This window comes from Mytilus trossulus, chromosome 10 (assembly GCF_036588685.1).
Source record: "Mytilus trossulus isolate FHL-02 chromosome 10, PNRI_Mtr1.1.1.hap1, whole genome shotgun sequence".
NCBI classification, from domain to species: Eukaryota; Metazoa; Mollusca; class Bivalvia; order Mytilida; family Mytilidae; genus Mytilus; species Mytilus trossulus.
Window position 1 is genome coordinate 16544772 of NC_086382.1, and position 24802 is coordinate 16569573.

The 24802-nt window shown below is 32.9% G+C and overlaps 1 protein-coding gene across 1 annotated transcript in view; it reads right to left on the reverse strand.

The window, feature by feature from the left end:
• The window catches only part of LOC134686951 (nuclear pore complex protein Nup205-like), an 83640-nt gene that overhangs the window by 6162 nt on the left and 52676 nt on the right, over positions 1 to 24802 (reverse strand). Inside the window, exons 20-38 of the mRNA XM_063546822.1 lie at positions 24552 to 24672; positions 23424 to 23523; positions 21861 to 22019; positions 20880 to 21113; positions 19806 to 19949; positions 18519 to 18626; positions 17554 to 17801; positions 16039 to 16230; positions 14718 to 14973; positions 14383 to 14472; positions 11838 to 11995; positions 10669 to 10857; positions 7027 to 7142; positions 4636 to 4780; positions 3011 to 3143; positions 1939 to 2187; positions 1367 to 1447; positions 714 to 868; positions 288 to 402 (exon numbers count right to left, since the gene is read on the reverse strand). Coding sequence (XP_063402892.1) covers positions 288 to 402; positions 714 to 868; positions 1367 to 1447; positions 1939 to 2187; positions 3011 to 3143; positions 4636 to 4780; positions 7027 to 7142; positions 10669 to 10857; positions 11838 to 11995; positions 14383 to 14472; positions 14718 to 14973; positions 16039 to 16230; positions 17554 to 17801; positions 18519 to 18626; positions 19806 to 19949; positions 20880 to 21113; positions 21861 to 22019; positions 23424 to 23523; positions 24552 to 24672 — 2993 coding nt within the window. The remainder of the gene's footprint in view (positions 1 to 287; positions 403 to 713; positions 869 to 1366; positions 1448 to 1938; positions 2188 to 3010; positions 3144 to 4635; positions 4781 to 7026; positions 7143 to 10668; positions 10858 to 11837; positions 11996 to 14382; positions 14473 to 14717; positions 14974 to 16038; positions 16231 to 17553; positions 17802 to 18518; positions 18627 to 19805; positions 19950 to 20879; positions 21114 to 21860; positions 22020 to 23423; positions 23524 to 24551; positions 24673 to 24802) is intronic.

A 24802-nucleotide genomic window follows, 5' to 3' on the forward strand; every position in this document is an offset into this window, starting at 1 on the left:
GTAATGCCCCCAAAAATATTTGTTGGACAATAACAATGGTGTGAAAAGAATCTTAATTAAAATTAAAATAAATACATAGTGAAACCTGTGTTATCCCACACACTGGGGGACCAGAAAAAAATATCGAATTTAGCAAGGTGTTAGAGTACTAAGGGTTTTTCTGCAAGGATAGACATACTTTGAAACAATGAAAATGTGTGGGTTAAATCAGTATAGCCTGAGTATTGTTTTTGTCAGATTAGACAGGTTACACTGTATATATAGCCTGAGTATTGTTTTGAGGATACATGATAACTGTTGCATTTCTCTCCACTTATCATTGACAATTTGTGATAATCTTCTCCTGGCTAACTGCTGTCTTTGGTGTGAGGCAATCTTCTCAGTCATAGGTACTCCAGAATACTGAAAGAAAAATATATAAACATGATAAAAGAATATAATACCGGAGATATTATTCATAAACAGACCTGACAAGAAAACTTTTAAAGTCACAGGAGCAAGACACTGTGTTTTTCAATATACTACATGCAACTTAAATCCAAGGATACTGATGTAAATGTATACCAAATCATTAAAACAAAATGATGCCAATGACTCACTATTCTTTTTAAAGACTTGGTGAACTACATACTTTTTCTGACAAGTAACACATGCAAATTAGATACAGTTTTCTACAAAGATTAACATAGGTCTATTTCGGTTTTATAAGTTACCTCTTTCAAGTCATCTGTACTAAGACTGCTGTGCTGTTTGCGTTGATGTTGCTGGTGACTATCATAGACATACATAAAATTACTAGCACACTGACGCAGCTGATAAACAATCACGCCAAGACTTGGAGTAAATGTTAAACTAGATACAGAATAGTCTGAAAAGAAAAAGAAAAAAACATGTAGGTATATAAACCAAAGCTAGAACAAATTAAAACTTTTCTGTTTCTGTAGACAGGTAGTGGATTAGAATCCTTGCCCCTTCAGTATTTTGTGTGTTTACTTTTTGCAACAAGCATGCACACCCTGAAATATTTTTCAATTCACCTAAGTTTTATTGGAGTTGGTTAAAGCTTTTTTGAGTTAATGTCTGACATGGTGATGATGGACTGATGGACAAAAATATACCATAATACGTCACGTAAGCGGGATTATAAAAATTGGAGATTGAATATACAATCCTAAAGTGTCATATCGAGAAAAGGCCATTGTTGGAAGTATCTAGTTTTACGCAAATCTCATACAATATTTCACGCATTCCAAATTCATGACAGAATACTTGACCTCTGAGGAGTCAAATCATGGGTACTTTGGTCTGGTCCCTACAACTTATATGGAATTAACTATTGTGCAATATACTATCTCAGTATTTTCACCTTCACCACTCCTTATATCCCTAGACAAAGCCTCTTCAAGACTTGGACCAAACAGAATTCTGCAGTATTGGGATGATAGACCTAAAAAATAAATAAAGTTTGTATTAAAGCATCATCTAGCTATATAACCACTCAGTCTAAAAAATCCGTTTTATTGTGACCTAACTGTATGCATATCCTTTTTTCACACATGCACTGTACATTATATTGTTGTATTTACTTATTGTCTCTTTTAATACGTCATTAAACATAAGAATAAAATAAATTGCTTTGCTGAGTGCAGCTGGATACAACCACAGAGCTCCAACCATGAACAGTTAGGGCAAAAATGGATACAATATTCGTGCTTGATACAGGTCTGAATTTGGAATGTAATTGAATATTTGAAACATAATAGGTTTCTGACATAGAATAACTATCAAAGAACTTAAAATTGATTATATGATTTTAATTTATATTCAATATTTTGCTATTGTGCAATACTCTATGTTGTTGCGAATTCATCCCCCTTTTGTTTTGCTTTTGTGCAAAAATGTTCTCAATTCTCAGATGTTTATGGTTATGTTGAATACCTGATGCTGAAATGACTGTCCTACAGTATGAAGTGACATTAGCTGATATTTCTAGGTATGTCAGTAGTAACTCCACTCCAATATCTCTCCCTTCCTGGCCATTCTCAAAGTTCTTCCACTGCTTCGTCAATTTTTCAGATAAACAGAATTTTGGGAACAGGGAGATCATCTGACGTTCAATCTGCATCTTATGTGCTCTGAATTCAATTGCCAATGTGTCAAAGTCATTAAATTCAACATCAGGTACACCTGGAAAAAAATAATATGATTTTACTCGCTCTTAACACCAACACAAAAGATTTAATTGTTTGACTAACAGTATTTATAATATTGAATGAACTGAGAAAATATCCCATGAATAATATAACAAGATGAAGCCTGGCGCCTTGTATAAAGAAGATATGACTTGCAGTTGCTGAGAAAATTGTTACAAAGCTGTATAAATGTGCATGCCATTTTTTTAAAAGACATAAGTTTGTGGCAAACAGACAAAGAGAAGTAAACATGAAACTCTGTACTGGTATGTTCATATGATTTGTTGTTCATTAAGTGTTGTTTGTAAAAATACAATATAATGATTCATAAGTGTGTTGTTTTCATCATTTGATTGATTGATTGGTGCTTGCTTTACACCCCATTTGTTTATCATACACATATCCTGCATATGTACCATTTCATTGTGTACTGGGTCACTGAAGATCCTTCCCAGTAATGGAGTCTAAACTTGACTAGGGTAACAGTTATTGTCCTTTGATTTTCAGTTGTCTACAAAAAGAGTCCTTGGTCTGTGTGGACTATGATTAAAATTTATTTTTCATACACCTCCAAATTTATTTCTTTATATTTTCTGCATATAATAGTATGTAGGGGGATGGAATTACATGTAAAATGTATATATCATTGTTGACCAAAATAGTTTCTCAATAAATTTACCTAATCACAAATTAATATCTTTTTGTTGACCAATAGTGATTCACTATTAACTCACTTAATTTTGGGAACGGACATTTCTGTTCATTATCATTTTATCCCCTTCTTTGAAATACTAAACAAATGCATTATTTCTTCCTACCTCTTGACTGGGCTCTAGCTATCACAGCAGTGGTCAAAGACAACTCCTTCAAAGCTTGAAGATCTTGTGGTGGCTGTCTGTCTCTCAAAATGTTTAGGAATATTTCTCCATGGGAAAAAACAAACTGCAACACCTGAAAATAATTAAATTAACATGGAGTCTACTATATATCTATTCCTATAAAAATCAAAAAAGAATAACAAACAAAATTATAATTAAGAGATAACTGTATTGTATTTGAAGCTTTAAGGACATCCATCGCTAGTTTTACTGTTGCAAATTTAGTTTACCTGGCAAAGCTTAGCCGAGACAGGTAAACCGGTATTTGTGACAGTAAAACAAGTTCATAATAAAATTTCAATCATTATTTCAGTGTAAAATCTTCTTTATAAAGAAAATTCCGCAAAAAGATGTTATCTTCTTTGGTCCCTACACTAGATGACGTCATAGGTATGCTTTTGGCGTCAAACATAAACACCAGGCGTTTTCTGTCCTTTTCTGGCTTCTGTGCTGCTTTAAAATGTAATAAAACTTGATAAAAAGAAGATCTTTAGGTGCAACATGTGAGTTTTTTGGCTCATTATTGTATAAATTACATGTCAATACATTCAGCAATTCAAAATGTTGGCTTCCTTAGTTACAGACAAGGAGATAGAGAATTTTACGATAACTGTCATCCAATCATAACCATTGATACAAAATAATTGCATTAGAATTAAAGTTGTCCCACTTAAAAATTTATGATTTGTACTGTGTGAAAACTTGTGAAATTAAGGAACTTACCTTTGACAGTTGAAAAATAAGGTATTCAAATTCTGATACTTAATCAGAAATTTTATTTGACTTGACCAAAATTATTCACCTAAGTAAAACATATCCAAATCATCATTCCATAAACGATTCAGACTATAATGAAGTTTTTAAAGAAGAAATTTGAAAAATTGTGAATTTCCAAATTTCTTTTTATCAATTATCTAATAAATACATTTCTTATATTAATTTTAAGACTATACATGGAAGCTTTGCTTTTTTGACCAAATTACCTTGAGCAAAAACTTTAATCTGAATCAGGACAAATGGACAAGCGAACCAAAGGACCCATAGACCAGAAAACATTATAAACTAATATTTTAGGTGGTAGATGGGGCATAAAAATCTTACTTTTTTCCCCAAGTGGTCACTGAACCATGAAAATGAGGTCAAGGACAATGGACATATAACAGATGTAAACTTTGTAACATAAGGCATCTATATGCAAAGTTTCAAGAACCATGTCTTCCACCGCCACCTGATCACTAAATGTCAAGCCTCTGTAACAAAAGGTGTAGGCTTGACAAAAATTCAATGTGATACTGTATATTGCAATCATAACAAAATATTATATCATAAGCACATCCTGTGGATTCATTTATTTTCATGGGTACTTGCCAATTAGTGGATATCTGATTTCATGCATATACAACACCTATTGAAAATATGTCATTCATTGAACATTTGAATTCATGATTCACTTGTACCAAAGAAACGCATGCAAATTGGTATACAACGAATAATAATGAATCCACAGTAAAATTAAAAGCTTTCGACCCATTACATTATAAATGATCCAATTCCTAGATACATACCTGATTTCCAGCATCTTGATTCTCTATACCACAGGAGGTAAGTATAGCTAGACACAGTTTTAGACAGGCAAATAGTAACAGTCTATATCTGGCCATAGGACTAGGAATAAACTCATCTTGCGTCAGCCCTAATTCATTCTGTAACCTATAATATGACATTATCTATCAAGCAACAGTTTGTATCATGTGCAACATTTATTAAAAGAAGCAAAAGAAAATTACAAAAATGGTAGTCTAAGGATCATAAAGAGCTATTCACTCACATGCTGTAAGGCAACAACTGCTTTCACACTTCATACTTTATTTAGCCCTTTTATTTTTTTTCATCATTGATATAGTCATAATCCTAAATTGCATGTTTACAAAACTTTGATTTTTTTAATACTCAGGCTTTTCTACCTCAGGAATAGATAACCTTAACTGTTTTTTTTAATTTTTATTCAAATGTCACTGATGAGTCTTTTGAAGATAAAATGCATTCCTTTCAATTCAAATCCCTACTTAGCAAAAGATCAAATTTACTTTATCACTATACCTGCTAGTCTCTGGTCTCATATCAAAGTAGTTACATGATGACAGTCTAATTTATGTTATCACCTTAACAGTGCTCTAGCTAGAAATCAAAAGGGGCAGGGTGCCAGTGGCGGGCAGGGCACTTTTTATGATAAGAAAAGGCACTGTTAATTTTTTTGTCTACGTTTCTGTGTGTATCACGAGTTAACGAATCTCTTTTTTTTGGACTTTATATGTTTTTCTTTTAAATAAGGATGCATTTATAGTCTTTATTTCATCGTTTGTGTAGTTATGAATTATAAAGTACATCTTCATCAACATATTATGTTATTATAGTTTAACTTCACTCTACCCATTATCAAAAAATATGGTTTGTTTATCTATATTTTATGTAATTACATATGTGGCCAATTGCAACAAATTGAAGTTTTAATGACCTTGACTGGCTGCACAGCCTTGCTCAGTCAGGTGGCTACTTGATGTGTGTATTACTAATTTAACAATGTTTAGAACATGGATTGCTAAAAGTATAATTATCAGATAGAAATTGCAATATATTTTTTTATATTTTCAAAGACAGTTAATATCCTTAAGGTCACATTATTATGTTATTATATATTCAATTGGTAATTTATTCCTTTTTTTGATAATAGATAATATTTTTAGAGCACAAATTTGTAATAAGCTAAAACAGGGGAAGCAACTCCACAATCAATTTCCACCACATTTGCATTAATTAAAAACTGTGCTAATTATCGCTAACAAGTTCAGATGGAAGGCATTTCTGTAAAGGCATAGTTTTATTTTGATGACTTAAATTCAATTCTAAAGTCATGAAAGTTTTTATTTATACACTCTTTCATTGTGACTTTATAGAGATAAAAAATCCCGACCCAAGCTAAACACACTCGCCGACACATTCATCAAATGTATGACAAAAAGATACATTGTCCTAATTAAATTACCTAGTTACTAACACCTTTGAAGTCTTTATCATTGTAATTGAATGTAATGACATGATTAACCTGGGGGCAATCACACAGGTGTCATATATGTAATTAACATGGAGATCAGAAATCGATTAAACAAAATTTTACCAAAACGGCACAAGAGAATTTTGGAAAAAGACGTCAGGGCAGAAGGGCGCGGATGAAGGCACCCAGGGCGCGGCGCCCTTCTATTTTGGGCTAGCGAGACCACTGCCTTACCTGCTAGTCTCTGGTCTCATATCAAAGTAGTTACATGATGACAGTCTAATTTGCTTAATCACCTTACCTGCTAGTCTCTGGTCTCATATCAAAGTAGTTACATGATGACAGTCTAATTTACTTTATCACCTTACCTGCTAGTCTCTGGTCTCATATCAAAGTAGTTACATGATGACAGTCTAATTTACTTTATCACCTTACCTGCTAGTCTCTGGTCTCATATCAAAGTAGTTACATGATGATAGTCTAATTTACTTTATCACCTTACCTGCTAGTCTCTGGTCTCATATCAAAGTAGTTACATGATGACAGTCTAATTTACTTTATCACCTTACCTGCTAGTCTCTGGTCTCATATCAAAGTAGTTACATGATGACAGTCTAATTTACTTTATCACCTTACCTGCTAGTCTCTGGTCTCATATCAAAGTAGTTACATGATGACAGTCTAATTTACTTTATCACCTTACCTGCTAGTCTCTGGTCTCATATCAAAGTAGTTACATGATGACAGTCTAATTTACTTTATCACCTTACCTGCTAGTCTCTGGTCTCATATCAAAGTAGTTACATGATGACAGTCTAATTTACTTTATCACCTTACCTGCTAGTCTCTGGTCTCATATCAAAGTAGTTACATGATGACAGTCTAATTTACTTTATCACCTTACCTGCTAGTCTCTGGTCTCATATCAAAGTAGTTACATGATGACAGTCTAGACATAATTCCTGCTCTTAGTAAAGCATGAGCCCCAGCAGTAGATTCAGCTATCCTGGTCAGTAGACTCTGAATTAAAAACATGTACCATAAAGTGATGAGTTATATCTAATACTAAATAATGTTGATGCTTACAAAATGGTAAATCAGATGCTCCGCAGGGCGCATCTTTATCCAGCCCCAGCTTGTCTGGCAAAACAGCCGTCGGACGTCAGAGTAATCTCGTACTAGGGTCTGGCATGAAAATTTGATAAATTTAATTCCAAAAGATTGCATTGTTCCAACAGTTGTGTTATTGTTATCGATCTCGGTACAGTCATTTTTGCCGGTAGCAGAGCACAAAATTTGTGTTGTGTATTTTTTTTTCATCGATGTTAGACATTGGATGAATTTCATTGCTACTGTCAAAAAAGGTGTTACTTTCTGTAAAATTTAGAAATATTTTTTCTCTCCGCGAAATGGTCACACTTTCCGCGTTGAACATTGAATAGGACGCGTTGTGTTGCCATGTTCAAACACTGACAAACAAAAATATCTACTGCGCATGCTCCGGCATATATAATTAGTCAAGAAGATTCCACTTTCCAGTACATTCTAAAAATAAGCCTGGAGTTTAAAATTAGCGTTGTTTTCTTTTGGGGCGATAAAAAGATCGAGGGACTTAGAATTTTTTATTTTCTTTCAGAAAAAACGGTCGGTGGGTACACAAATTATTTTTTTTCCCCTCATCAGCTTTAAAAACTTTTGAGTCGGGGGTCTGAAGGACGGTCGGTCAGGTGACCGGAAACAAAACATTTTTTTTTTTAGGCCAAATGGAGTTTGCAATAATTACTACTCATTTAAATACATCATAAAATATTAAGATGTACAAAAAGTGCTTGTTATCAATGAATGGTAAATATTGTTTTAATTTATCAGTTGGTAGTAAAAGTGAATATACATTGTATATTGTATAAAACAATGATTTAAGTTGATTCAACAACTATTCTGGACAAAGAAAGATAACTCCAATTAAAAAAATTCTTGCTATTGCACAATATTGTGCAATTAGATATTTCTTGCTATTGTGCAATACTGTGCAATTGAAAGGACTTGCTATTGCACAATACTGTGCAATTGAAGATTTCTTGCTATTGCGCAATACTGTGCAATGAAATTTCTTGTTATTGCACAATACTGTGCAATTGAATATTTCTTGCTATAGCTGAATACTGTGCAATTGAAAATTTCTTGCTATTGCACAATACTTAACATAATAATTTTGGATCCTGATTTGGACCAACTTGAAAACTGGGCCCATAATCAAAAATCTAAGTACATGTTTAGATTCAGCATATCAAAGAAGCTTAAGAATTCAATTTTTGTTAAAATCAAACTTAGTTTAATTTTGGACCCTTTGGACTTCAATGTAGACCAATTTGAAAACGGGACCAAAAATTAAGAATCTACAAACACATTTAGATTTGGCATATCAAAGAACCCCAATTATTAAATTTTTGATGAAATCAAACGAAGTTTAATTTTGGACCCCTATTCATTTGGACCAACTTGAAAACGGGACCAAAAATTAAGAATCTACATACACAGATAGATTCGGCATATCAAGGAACCCCAATTATTCAATTTTTGATGAAATCAAACAAAAATTACTGTTGGACCCTTTGGGCCCTGTATTCCTTAACTGTTGGGACCAAAGCTCCTAAAATCAATACTCAACCTTCCTTTTTTGGTTATAGACCTTGTGTTAAAATTTCATAGATTTCTATTTACTTATACTAAAGTTATGGTGCGAAAAAGAGAAAAATGCTTATTTCAGCCACTTTTTGGCCCCTAATTCCTAAACTGTTCGGACCTCAACTCCTAATCCTAATCTTCCTTTTGTGGTTATAGACCTTGTGTTTAAATTTCATTGATTTTTATTTACTTATACTAAAGTTATAGTGCGAAAAACTAAGAATAATGCTTATTTGGGCCCCTAATTCCTAAACTGTTGGAACCAAAACTCCCAAAATCAATCCCAACCTTCCTTTTGTGGTCATAAACCTTGTGTTATAATTTCATAGATTTCTATTCACTTTTACTAAAGTTAGAGTGCGAAAACTAAAAGTATTCGGGCAACGACGATGCCGACGATGCCAACGTGATACCAATATAAGACCAAATTTTTTTTTAATGCGGTCGTATAAAAAGTAGGATGTTTGACAAAAGTAATTATTAGGCCTTGAAATTGTTAGAATTTAAAATTCTTCCACCCTTTTAGATCATGTTCATTTTGTTAATGAACGAATAGGTCCCTGTAAACATTTCACTTCAGTGTAAAAATGTCATATGTCCTGTCGCTAGAAAACTCCTTGTTCAGATTCCTAAATAGTTGAGAGGTGAATAAATTTTAAAACAAAGGATGGAATAATATCAGAATGAACATGTTGCAATATAACCTACTTTTCTTTTACATTATAGTTTGGTTAGGTGATAAGTTATCAAAGTATGATATAACATAATATTATTAATTCGTATTATTTAACAAATTTGATTCGTTTAGGCATAGTCACATGTTAAACTATATTTTCGAAGGTAGAGAGAAAACGGCGTATAGCAAAAAGCATATTGACCGGCAAAATGCATATCGCACGGTTATTTTTAGAATATCTAAAAACCGATATACTTTGTGACGTCATGTAATGAATTTCAGGATATTGTTTAACGTTTTGAAACACATGATATCTGTGATCAATAATTTGACGGAAAAAATCTTCAAATACATAAGAAGTCAAAAAAAAAGTAAATTAAATAACAACTATTATGTTGTTATTGTCAAGGAGACAAATTGATGTAATATTTATTAAATTCCAACAAACCTAAATGACGATTTTGATACAAATTTGGTCGGAAATTAATAATATAACAAATATAGCCTTTGTATGAGGTCAATACAGGATATATCGACCCAAAGAAGTATATCGACCTCGGACTTCGTCCTCAGTCAATATACTTCTTTCAGGTCAATATATCCTTGTATCGACCTCATACAAAGGCTGTATATGTATAAAATTGCAGATAATAAAACATGGTTTTCCCAGAAGACACATTTTAAGCAAATAACTTCATTAAATCATATGTCTTGGGCTAAACCTATGGCAATTTCGATGAATCATGGTCACTACATCAAATTCTGTATCAGGCTTAAATGTTGAAACCTTTCTTGCCAATAACCTCTGTTGTTGTGTCAAGATTTGTTTTGCTTTGATCTTGTCATTACTTAATCAGGGTGAACAAATGAAGGAATAAAATACAAACAAATAGCTATATCCCATACCCAACTTTGTCATGGGGATATACACCTACACAAGAGTAGATTATTGAGTTCAATATTTTATAATTGTTTTGCAGAAAATAACAATACTTTTTTTTTTTTTATTTAAAAAAAATGCTCTGCAGGAGTCAGTGGTTATGTTGAACCCTGAACAGTTGGGACAATTGGATAATGCTTGATATCAACTCTCATTAAGATATTGAAATTAAATAACTCAAGTTGATATTAAGCAACATCCAATTCTCACTCATTATTGAACCTATAAATATATGAAAATCTAACCATTTTAGATTCATATATATAAAGAACTTTAAGCTGTGGGTTTGAACCCAAGAGACTCTGGAGCTGGTTATCATCATTTATCAAACTATCCACCAAATGTTGTAAATATCCTTTTGATGTCATAAAATTTAACCACTGCTGGAATTTGTCCATAGATAATATTTTGTCCAAAACAGATAATGCCAGCATCTAGAAAGATAAAATGTCATTCTACAGAATATTAGTTACAGGAAATAAACTCTTATCTAATTTGTTAACCTAAGGGATGACATCAAAAGTTCAATGTAGGATAAAATACTTAATTCACATAGTTTTTTCACTGACCCCCACAAACCCCTCTCAACTTAATTTGGGAAAAAATTATTTACCAATAGGGATCTATTTTAGATATACAAAACTTGCAGAATTTTAACCCCCCCCCCTCCAACTATTTGATTTCAGTTTTTTATCCTACATCGATCTTTTGATGTCGTCCCTAAGTGGATTGTTGTCAGTTTGCTTAGTTTCTTCTCTAACCTATTCTAAAAACATAAGAAGACTTCTTTTGAACAACTGATTTTAAGTTTGTGTATTATTGTGTGTTTGTTTAATTAACATTGGCTAGATATATAGAAGGAGGGTTGAGATCTTATAAGACATGTTTAAGTCAGACATTTTTGTGCCTGTCCAAAGTCAGTAACCTCTAGCCTTTGTTAGTCTTGTGTGTTGTTAAAATTCTGGTTCATTTGCATGTTCTTGAGTTTAGTGTGGAGTCAGTTTTGTTGAACAAATAAACATTTTTGTTTAGGTGCCAGGCTGGTGTGAGATTTTCTCACTGATTGTTGATTCTTCCGTATCTCTATTCTTTTTTCTATCTGACCAGTGGACATATTTGAAAATTATAGTATGTCAGACTAAGAAATTGCTCACCTTGAAAATATATACTCTCATGATATTTATTTTCAATTTTTTTCCCTGTATTATATATTGCCCAAAATACACCTTTTGGAGTTTGTCCCAGGGTAGAAATGAACCACAAATTTAAATGTTCAACGAACTACATATTTTCTATTAGGTTGTATGCAGACTTTGTCACATAAATCACATATCCACGAAAAGGCTTCAGCAATCCTCGAAAAATAAGAACCCATGAAATTAAATGAATCCACAGTATTATGTTTTTGACCTACCCTTCCAACATCATGACCATCACATGCATCTCTACATACAGTATCCATAAAGTGATTGCCATAAGACAAAATGGTGGCTACATTCTCCTTGGTCAGCTGATCATATTCAGAATCTGTGCCAGATAAAAGTCTTTCTCCAATTCCTTCTACTGATTCTCCTATCATAATAAATAAATAAGCCATCAGTGTACTGTACAGTCCTTCAATTCAATTTAAAGGATAGTCTGTACCAACATTTTTACAGGTGAGCAAACAATAAAGGCACTGTCCATGTGACTAAATTGTTTCTCTATTGAATTGAAAACAAAGTGATGATGATAAGATGGACTTAAGACCTGTTGGGGTCTGCTGTTGTCTGTTATATGGTCGGGTTGTTGTCTTTGACACATTCACCATTTCCATTCTCAATTTTATTAATAATCAGGTTTTATTTGGCAATTTGTGAAAGAAGATAGAAGAAAAGGGCTGCTTTTTGCAGAAGTAAACTTCATTGGATAGTTAAAAATTTGTAAGGGTTCCACGGAACCCAGTGTCTCGCCTACTTTTGCTGTAAATTGCAGGCTCAACAAAAATGAGGGAAAAAATCAATAAAAATATTCCGCCTGATACTATTTTATGATTGTAAGAAGCTTCTGTTCAAGTTTGGTAAAAATCTAGGATAGTTAATGAATCTAATAAATGTTTTGAAAACTTTAACTGCAGACTGTATGTAATATTAACTGGAAGAAAATCTAAGTCCATTTAAAAGTAAAATACAGAAAAAATGGAGTTATCTTTTTACAAAATTTACTTCTGGATACAATCTTATGATCATAAATAAGCTTGTGTCCAAGTTTGGTACAAACCCAGGATATTTTAAGAAAGTTAATAAAATTTTAAAAACTTTAACCACAGAGTGAATGTTATATTTACCCACAGAAAAAACTAAGTCAATTTAAAAGTAAAATACAGAAAAAATGGATTTATTTATTTACAAAATTTACTTCTGGATACTATCTAATGACCATAAACAAGCTTCTGTCCAAGTTTGGTACAAACCCAGGATAGTTTAAGAAAGTTATTAAAATTCTAAAAACTTTAACCACAGAGTGAATGTAATGTTTCCCCGCAAAAAAACTAAGTCAATTTATAAGTAAAATATGGAAAAAATGAAATTTTATTTTTACAAAATTTACTTCTGGATACTATCTTATGATCATAAACAAGCTTCTGTCCAAGGTTGGTACAAACCCAGGATAGTTTAAGAAAGTTATTAAAATTTTAAAAACTTGAACCACAGAGTGAATGTAATGTTTCCCCGCAGAAAAAACTAAGTCCATTTATAAGTAAAATACGGAAAAAATGGAATTTTATTTTTACAAAATTATTACTTCTGGATACTGAGTGAATATTTGTGGACGCCGTCGCCGCCGACAACAACGGAATGTAGGATCACTTAGTCTCGCTTTTTCTCACTAAAGTCGAAGGCTCGACAAAAATCAGTGGAAAAAAGTTATATTTCAGGGATGATTCTACTATATAGTTAAGGGACGCTTAGCGGCCCCAAAAAATTGTGTGAAAAAAAATTTCCAATTCAGAAAAAAATTAAAAAAATTGATTTTTCCAAAAATGTTTCCGTCCCCAATTTAGGCAATAACAATTTTCCCCATTTGTCTTCAAAGTGTTTTAAGATCCGAATAAGAATGATGTAAACAGAAGATTGCTAGGATAAGGTAGGTTATCATAATTGTTATTATGTGGTTATCTGAGACGTTTCTCTATACCTTTGTTCTCGTAAAAGCAGACCTTTAAACGAAATATGCTTTTACTATATCAAATACTCCCATAGCATTTACTTCAATTTCACTTTGATCTCGTTAAAGCATATCGATAATAGATGCTTTTTGTCAAAATAGGTTACGTAAAAGCAGACCTCGGCAGGGAGTAAAACTTATAAATTTTGATTTTATTGGGCGCCGATCTCGTAAAAGCAGATGATCGCCCAACAGAACAGGTTCTATAATATGTTTATAAAAAATATAAATCAATATTTCTGCCTGGCTCTCAAATCAAAAGTCTGACTGTCTGAAGACTGCACATTTTAAAAATACATGTTGATAGATCATTCATGATGAAAAAGGATATCCACACATTATGGAAAAGGTGAAACGTGATACAATATCCGTTTTTACAGGAAAATAATATTATTTCATCATAGATTTTATGCGGGAAAAAAATCCCAATTTTGATGGTCAAGGGACCCATTTGAAAACAACTGGAATCATCCCTGTATTTACAAATGAGATGATGGTTGTGATAAAACCTGATAGAACACTTAAAGTTTGGAGGAAGTCATTTGAAATATTAATTTCCAAAATATCTTTCAGCATTTATTGTGAAAAGAACAGTGCATGTTGATCTTTCCAAACTTTATGTGCAGTTTAAGTATGCTGTTAAAATTTGTGACAGATGGTATTTTCCATTACATCGTTCTGGTTTACTTAGGATAATTCCTCGCTAGTCATAGATTTCACCTCTGAAAAAGATTGTGTTGTGAACTATATACCTTTCTGCTGACTTTTAGGTTTCTCTGCAATCTGAAGGTAGTACAGTAGGGCTCCATATAAGTTTGCCCTCACCCTCTGTTGACCCCCACCTAAAAATGAAAATATACAAGACTGATCACTACCAACAACAGCTAGTTTTCATAATTGAATAACTATATCGTCTGGAAAATCAACCCTTTTTATGAATGAAATCCCATATCTCAGAAACATAAAATCTAAAATTTATCAAAATAGAAAAAGGGAGCTCATGTCAATAGATATAAACAATTCACCACAGTTACTAAGTTGCATAATGCAAAAAAAAATAATACAAGATTTATGTTGATTAACTCACCAGAACACATCACATGATCAATTAACCCTTTCAATACAAGCTGAAGAGAGGTTGCAAACAGTGTTCGTGAACCAGAACTTTGAACCCATGGGGTTTTACTTCCTGGGTCCTCTAACATACTGGAGTATTTTGAAGAGCTTTCCCTGTTTCCTTGTGACTGCTCTACAACAAAACATTGTTTCAAATTGGCCATCAACGTTAGAAAGGTACCAGAAACAGGAGCTGTCAATTCAGTCAATGCATCTTCTTCAGCCACCTAAAATATACAATCATATACAAATCAGAATTTTCTTGGCTATTGTGGATTCATTATTACCAAGTTTTTCTACAGTACCCAACTATCAGACAAGCTTTATATATTATTCAGTGTATATGCATAATCATTTGATCAAGCTGAAGGTACATAAATAAGTAAACAACTGCTATAATTGTGGATTGTAGTTTGCTTTTTGCCCAGTAACAAATATTTCATGCATGTTTAGGGTTGAAACAGATTAACAACAAGTGAAACTGCGAGCTACTGCTCACTGATGATACCCCCGCTGCAAGTGGATAATATTAATAGTGTAAAAATATGCAAGTGTTCGGTAAACAGGAAGTTGTCGAGTGATGAATCTGAAAACGCATCACACAGTATAGCTGACTTATATAAATCCTGAAACCAAATTTCAGAAATCCTTGTATTGTAGTTCCTGAGAAAAATGCGACGAAAAATATTCATGGGACGGAAGGACTGACAGACAGAGGTAAAACAGTATACTCCCCCTTTTTTAAAGCGGGGGTATAATTAATATATATATAATAGGTGGGTTCTATTATAGGGGTCATCCAGGATGAAAACTTAAAATTTAAAAGGCCCCTTGAAAATGAGTTTAAATTGGATATGCACAGAAATGTAGCCTTGCAACAGACTATGAGGCACCTGCAGAATCCTAGGGACAATCAATGGTGGCATTCCCAGATTTAGTGTCCACATTATGACTTGACATTGCTGAGAATTTATAAATGCAGTTCAACCAAAGTGACATCTTAGTAAAAGTTTCACTATTGGTCAAGGATACAGAGGAATGACAATATTTCTACATGTTCTACTGGGGATTCATATATTTTCGTGGGTGCCAATTTTCATGGATTGAAGAAATCTTGCATTTCCATGGATATTTTATTTCTTTGTTTTGGCAAAGTCTGCATATGTTCCTTTAGAAAATTTGCAATTCATTGAACATTTAAATTCATGGTTCCACTGCACCCACAAATTCCATGAAAATTGGTAGCCAACAAATATCAATGAATTCACAGTATATGAAGAATAATGGCATACTTTGCTGAGTAATTCTTGTAGAAGCTCAAACAATACAGTTTGTCTAATTTCCCTAGGCATCAGATCTTCTGGACAGGAAGTTAACCAGATTTCTGCAACTTGTCTCCAGGCATCATAGGATTGCTGCTTTACAGACAAACTTTTTCTCACACTATTACGGGAAACAACATTCTTCAAAATTCCTTGAACTTCCTAAAAAAAAAATCAAATTAAAAGTCGATGTGTAAAATCTTTTTATATCAAAGCCAGTTCAAACTGCTGTAAGTTCAGAAATTATTGTGTGCATTTATTATTGCGATTTTGTCATTTTAGGCTAAAATGTGATTTTTATTTTTGAGATATCGAAAAAAATCCTGTTCTATTCCTATTAAAAAAATCAAATTGTGAGTTTAAATTATTGCTATTATAACCCTGTCGCAAATTTGAGCACTTACTTATCTAAAAAGACCTTTGAGTTGAATTAGGTTCAAAATATTGGATATGTCAAAGCCCTAGTTATCAAATTACAGTACTTTAACTATCTAGAGTCAAAATCAATTAATTTTCAAAAAATGGTAACTTAATCATATTTTTAAATCCCCTCAAAGAAATTACCAAGATAATATGATGAATAAAAATATAATTTGGGGAAGAAAACAAAACATTTTAAGTTGGAAATACTGAGTAAAATATTAATGTTGGATCTTGTCAAAGACATTACAGATATACAAATCTTGAGAGGAACTCACAAGAACAGCAGACAGACCAACAAAATGACACCTGGTATTGCAATACAACCTCCCTTCCATCAAACAAATGTTCTCGAAATTATCCTTCTTATGACTGAGGTATATTGCCACTTTTGATTCTTTTAAAAGACGACATTATCAATTTGATTCATCATGACTATAATAATATTGTCATTATCATAAAGGCCTACATTTAGTAGATTAAAAAAGTAACCAACAAGTGAAACTGGGAGCTACTGCTCACTGATGATACCCCCACGCAAGTGGACAATATTAATAGTGTAAAAATATGCAAGTGTTCGGTAAACAGAAAGTTGTCGAGTGATGAATCTGAAAACGCATCACACGGTATAGCTGACTTATATAAATCCTGAAACCAAATTTCAGAAATCCTTGTATTGTAGTTCCTGAGAAAAATGTTACGAAAATTTTCAACTTGGCTATCATGTGTAAAATCATACAAGTGTTCGGTAAACAGGAAGTTGTCAAGTGATCAATCTGAAAACGCATCACACGGTATAGCTAATTTAGATAAACCCTGAAACCAAATTTCAGAAATCCTTGTATAGTAGTTCCTGAGAAAAATGTGACGAAAAATATTCATGGGAAGAACGGACTGACTGACGGAAGGACAGACAGAGGTAAAACAGTATACTCCCCTTTTTTAAAGCGGGGGTATAATAATTGTATCATCCAATTATCTATTTTTTATCAAATTTACAGGGCCACATCAGCACAATATTTTATCTAGTCCTTTACTTCAATTTCGACACAACTGATATTTTACCTCTAGAATTCTAGGTCTGTTGGCCACCATAACATTACTCTGGACATTAGACAATTCATTGAGTAATATACTGTGTAACAATTTAACATTACAGTAGATGGTATCATCTTCGGTCTTTGACTCAGTTTTCTGTATTACTTGTTCTATCATACCAGGATCAAAATACTCAAGTGTTAGTGGCTGAGGATATACTTGAGTAAATTCTACTGAGTCTAAAAGGCTTAAGATCTTCCTTCTTATCTGACGACCTAATAACAGAAACAATTACTACTTTATATTCGATGTGTTTATTTATTATATATCATGAAATAAATGGTATAAATATAACCAAAATTTTTCACAATTTGTTTGTGTGCATATTTACGTGAAAATGGAAAGTATTGGGAATCACATTTCAGAATATATAGGTTAAAAGGCAAACTTTGGTATATCCTATTTTTTTTATATGATTATGCTAGGTGAGAATTATAACTAGAAAACTGACATGTAAAATTAAGAAGATATGGTATGATTGCCATGGGACACTCTCCACAAAAAGATATAGAAGCTTAAAGAAGATCTCACTTGTGTCACAAAAGCTAACGAAGACATCATCTCAGAGTACTGTCAGGGCAGCTATGTGAAAGGGTTAATATCGAAGAAAAATGAGCAAAAAAAGAAAAAGAGAGTAATTGGTGATTACAAATTCAGAATAGAGAAAACTTGTATATATATATAAAAATATGAAAAATGTTTGTCAGTTAAAATGACAACCCGCAGTCTTTGGAGGTCATCTTGATAAATAATTCATTCTATGGTGTCTAGTGTATAATAAACACAAATGCTGATACATTGTAATGAGTCAATGCATTGTTTCTTTAGGACTTTTTGTAATTAGAAAGAAAATTTCAGTGTTGGTTAACATGAATTTGACAGCTTATGCCTCTTTAATGTAAGTTAGGTAAATTAAGGGTAGATTTTCTCACCTTGAAGCTGTTTGGTTGTGTGTGAATGAAATGATGACTGGAAATAGGATGTGTCAGAAAACTTATCAAATCCTGTGTCTACTGTCTCATCAATACCCGGAAGTATACCTAAAAACAAAGTCACATGATCAACTTATCAAATCCTGTGTCTACTGTCTCATCAATACCCGGGAGTATACCTAAAAACAAAGTCACATGATCAACTTATCAAATACTGTGTCTACTGTCTCATCAATACCTGGAAGTATACCTAAAAACAAAGTCACATGATCAACTTATCAAATCCTGTGTCTACTGTCTCATCAATACCCGGAAGTATACCTAAAAACAAAGTCACATGATCAACTTATCAAATCCTGTGTCTACTGTCTCATCAATACCTGGAAGTATACCTAAAAACAAAGTCACATGATCAACTTATCAAATCCTGTGTCTACTGTCTCATCAATACCCGGAAGTATACCTAAAAACAAAGTCACATGATCAACTTATCAAATCCTGTGTCTACTGTCTCATCAATACCCGGGAGTATACCTAAAAACAAAGTCACATGATCAACTTATCAAATCCTGTGTCTACTGTCTCATCAATACCCGGAAGTATACCTAAAAACAAAGTCACATGATCAACTTATCAAATCCTGTGTCTACTGTCTCATCAATACCCGGGAGTATACCTAAAAACAAAGTCACATGATCAACTTATCAAATCCTGTGTCTACTGTCTCATCAATACCCGGAAGTATACCTAAAAACAAAGTCACATGATCAACTTATCAAATCCTGTGTCTACTGTCTCATCAATACCCGGAAGTATACCTAAAAACAAAGTCACATGATCAACTTATCAAATCCTGTGTCTACTGTCTCATCAATACCGGGAAGTATACCTAAAAACAAAGTCACATGATCAACTTATCAAATCCTGTGTCTACTGTCTCATCAATACCCGGAAGTATACCTAAAAACAAAGTCACATATATACCTTGTTCTTAATACCTCCCCTTTTGAGATGTAAACTTTACTCATATATACCTTGTTCTTAATACCCCTCCCCCCTTTTGTGATGTAAACTCCACACATACCTTGTTCTTAATACCTCCCCCTTTTGAGATGTAAACTTTACACATATATACCTTGTTCTTAATACCTCCCCCTTTTGAGATGTAAACTTTACACATATATACCTTGTTCTTAATACCTCCCCCTTTTGAGATGTAAACTTTACTCATATATACCTTGTTCTTAATACCCCTCCCCCCTTTTGAGATGTAAACTTCACACATACCTTGTTCTGGATCATCAATATGATCATCAAGTAAGAGTTTCATCAGCCTCTGTGTGTGTGACCTCTGACGGTTTAAAGTTGTCATACGTAACTCTATAGCTACAGTTCTCAGTAACCAAGACTGGTGGTTTGTCACAAAAGGACCTAAAAGATCAGACAAAAATAAAATGCAGAGAATCCACAAAAGTGGCACGCTTGACAAAAAAAAATTAAAAATGTTTTAAAACATTAACCGGGGGTAACGTCGCATAAGGCAATCCCTACGTTCAGATAGGAATATGAAGATTTGTTCCAAATCATGTGGGAAAGTTTCAACCAATCAAATGTTGATTTTGCTATCAAAATTACCATGCAGTGGAATATTATAAGTTATTGAAATTATTGTCTTTGAAAAAGCAATGTTTCTTCCCAATTTTGTGTTATGAATTTGTCATGCAGATATACCACATCCCTCTTTTCCATAGTATTTCAACCTTGTTGCCTTTAGACAAATTTACAGAAACACGACTATTTTCAAAGCATTTCCAATAATAACTTAATTTGGTAAATGGCAATTAAATATGCTAATATAGATCAATATTTTACAAAATAAATTATAAATAACTATTAAATGGCAGGTGCTGGAGGTGCCTTTACAGAAAGTGCCAGGATGTTCTAAGATATCTTAAGATGGCTGCTGATGTAATAAAATATAACTAACTATTAAATGGCAGGTGCTGGAGGTGCCTTTACAGAAAATCCCAGGATGTTCTAAGATATCTTAAGATGGCTGCTGATGTAATAAATTATAACTAACTATTAAATGGCAGGTGCTGGAGGTGCCTTTACAGGAAGTGCCAGGATGTTCTAAGATGGCTGCTGATGTAATAAATTATAACTAACTATTAAATGGCACATGCTGGAGGTGCCTGTACAGAAAATCCCAGGATGTTCTAAGATATCTTAAGATGGCTGCTGATGTAATAAATTATAACTAACTATTAAATGGCAGGTGCTGGAGGTGCCTGTACAGAAAATCCCAGGATGTTCTAAGATATCTTAAGATGGCTGCCAATGTAATAAATTATAACTAACCATTAAATGGCACATGCTGGAGGTGCCTGTACAGAAAATCCCAGGATGTTCTAAGATATCTTAAGATGGCTGCTGATGTATCTTTGTTTGCAGCTAACATATAAACCAACTTGTAGAAAAGTTCTGACAATTTTGGGGTCTCTATCAATGCTTGTGGTCCTCCAAGTGTTCCTATTCCTTTATCCAAAATTGTCAACAATGAATGAAGACAAGTCTTCTGGGATCCAAGAATACCTTTTTGAGTAAAAAATAAAACAAATCTTGTTACTGGTTATCACAGTATATCCCTGGATACATGTGAATGATGCTCACTGAATTGCACATTTCTTCAGTACTATACATGGTTTAAAATGCTAGTATGCTCAGCTCCTAGCAAGAATGAACTATTGAAAATGTTAACCTATGTAATTGTGTTACAAATCATAATAGGATACTTGATTTATCTCCAAAAGGCGATATGATGACTGACAGTGAGTATGTCCAAGGAAGTATAAGATAGCAGGTGTCTAGAAAACAAAATTGTTACTGATACTTTCTCAATAAGCATCCTGAGAGTATTGCATGGCAATACATAGTCCCCTATCTCAATAAACACATACATATTTGTAAAGGGTTCCGCAGACCATGTGAACAATAAGAGATTTGATAGAGTCAAGAATTTTTTATTTTTATTTTTCATGCATATCCATTTGATAACAAGTGAATTTGTTGTCTGCTGCTCACTCATGATACCCCTGTCTGCTAAAATTATTAGGTAAACAAGAAGTGGTAGAGTGATGAATCCTAAAACGCATCACATGGTTTAGCTGACTCATATAAACCCTGAATTCAAATTTCAAAAATCCCTCTGGTAATGGTTAAAATACATGTCAAGTATAAACTTCGAAATCATAACGTTTCTTTAGCTATAAAGAAACATTCAACATTAAAAATTTACCTACAAGGTTAACAACATTTAGTGTAAAGATGTTTACTACTTACCAGGGTCTTGTAAATTTGTTTTGTTGACAGGTTTGGAAAGTTCGAATCCCAGCAGGTAGTGAGCAAGATTTGGTGCAGGTTGTTCTAGAGAGTAAATTATTGTGTGAAGTAAATACTGTCTTGTAGAATTTCTGACACCAGATAATGACACCTCTTCATCTAAAAAACACAAATCTTACTTTCAATATAAATCAAAGATTTTCAAGTTAAAAATAGTTCATAACTCTAGATTATAAAGTGACTTGATTTTGTTCCATTTCTTTTGAAAACTTTCTTGTAATCCAAAATTTGTCAATATTTTACTTTTGCTTGATAAAGAATTAAGTGTATCTTACGAGTTTTCTTCCAGGTGAAACTGTCCGCCAGAAAAGGTTTTGATTTAGCACCGCTTTAGCCCAGTTACATCATCTTTAATCTTTTATGTTGCATTACTGCAGTTTCCAAACTTGTTATCATTAAAATGTTTTCTTTATAAAGATCTACTTCCACTTTGAACATATACATTTGTACCACCCATGTTTTCAACACTCCCCTCAATTTAAGCTCAAATTTCTTTTCTAAATCATTTTTTCAGGGGCAATTCACAATTGCATAACAACTACCTTCTCAATTAACTGTTTATAGACTTTTCAAATTCATGATAAAGATGACGCACAACTTCTTATAAACTGTTAAGAACCATAGCAGTTTAGGTGTAAATTAACTCATCATAGATACCACAATTAATTTTTTTATTTAGGCCAGACACGCTTTTCGTCTACAAAAGATTCATCAGTAACATCGAATCCAAAAAAGTTAATAAGTAAAATCAGTATTAAAGTACTATTTATAATGCACCATAATTATAACACTGTTTAGACCAATAGGATACTTTTGGAGACTTCATAAAATTGAAAGTATTGCTTGGTTTAGAATTTTTATGAATCTTTCAAATTTCAAATTAAACCTGTAAAGCTATATCAGTCAAACATTCCAATGAAAGGTAATATAAGTAAATATGGTGATTTCCTTATGTTGGATACACAGATCTAGAACAAAATCTGGAATAATTCTGAATTCCTGAAAATTGATAAGCTATGTATCATGAAACTTTAAACTTACCAAACTTTCATCACTAACCATCCGTAAAGAGGTTAGTTTTCATCATACAATTTCTGATCAATTTTCAAGAATTCATAATCATTCCATATTCAAATCATACTACATGAGTAGCTCAATATAGTTTTTGTCTTCCCTGTGTAGAAAGTCTCAGAATTAGAGACATGGAGATAAAAACCTGGTGACAAAGGTGTAATCTTTTTGTTTAAAGCTTAAAATATTTTCAAAGGTATATAATATCTAGAAAATGAATTTAATACAAATTTCTGTCTAACAATAGCTGTCACATTTAACCAAATATCAATTGAGAATTTTCTCACCTAATGGCACAAGAAAAGGCAAAGTTGGTCAAGAAATGTCATCCCCAAACAAAAATGGATGGCATTAATCATATTTTTAAGTTGAGACTGATTCTTAATAAACACAAAGAACATGAATACAAATGAACAAAATCACAAAACAAACCTTTTTCTTTGTTCAGAATGATCATGTTGTCTTGTGATACTTCTGGGTCATCAACTTCTAAACATTCAACAAATCCATGCAATAATTCACTTTTAGTTTTCTGTAATAAAAACAATTTGAAATTAAATGAAATATAAAAATATAGGAATGTAGAAGGGACAAGGACATACTTGCCAGCCTCTGATACCATCTAAAAAGGGAGATCTCCCCCTCAGCTATGACAGCTCCAATTGGAGACTTAAAAGAGGGAAATAACCCCTCAGCTATGACAGCTGAGAGAGAGACTTCAAAGAGGGAGATCCCCCTCAGCTATGACAGCTGAGAGAGAGACTTCAAAGAGGGATATCCCCCTCAGCTATGACAGCTGAGAGAGAGACTTCAAAGAGGGAGATTTCCCCCTCAGCTGACAGCTGATTGAAGTGAGAGACTTCAAAGAGGGAGATTTCCCCCTCAGCTATGACAGCTGAAGTGAGAGACTTCAAAGAGGGAGATTTCCCCCTCAGCTATGACAGGTGAGTGAGATACTTCAAAGAGGGAAATCTGTCCCTCAGCTATGACAGCTGAGTGGGAGATTTTGCGCCAACAACATTTTCTAGTGTACTATATGACCTGTTCATTTATTCATCTACAAAACACTTATAAGTGTTAATGCCTATACTTTATTTATTTAAATATGGTTATATGATATTATACAAGGTGTGTTGACTCTTTCCTTTTACATCATCTTTTTTTGACATATGCATCCCATCAGAACAACTGTTCAATCTGATATCTCTGTTTCAAGTGATCAACCATATTGTCACAGATGGTGCATGAATTGTATACACATTCACATTACATTTAATAATCTTGTACAATACATTTCTTATAAATTTCAATTCAAACAATGAATAGAAGTATAATTTATGTTTACATGATAAAGGTTTGCATCAAATAGTTATAGTCTGACACGCAGAGAAGAAAAAGTGTTCCTGACAATAGATGGCTTCAACTAGTCATTGTGTATCACCATATCAAAACAAATGATATCGTCCATCACTTTATGAACTAATAATATACAACCAATAGAAAAGATCATCAGCTGTGTATAGATTGACGAGATTTAATAATATACAAGTATTAGAATACCTGATCAGCTGTGTATAGATTGACGAGATCAGCTTGTATGCCTGCAGCTCTGCTCACACTGAATAAAATCTTCATAGCTGACATAGCGTGATAAGGCATAACTTGGTTAAAAGTTGTGTATCTGCAAAGTAAGTAATGTATATAATAAACTATGAAAAGTTGAAGGTATCTTGCAAGTAAATAGTATTTATAATATACAGTGTACTATGAAAACTTTAAGGTATTTGGAAAGTAAAAAGTATTTATAATAT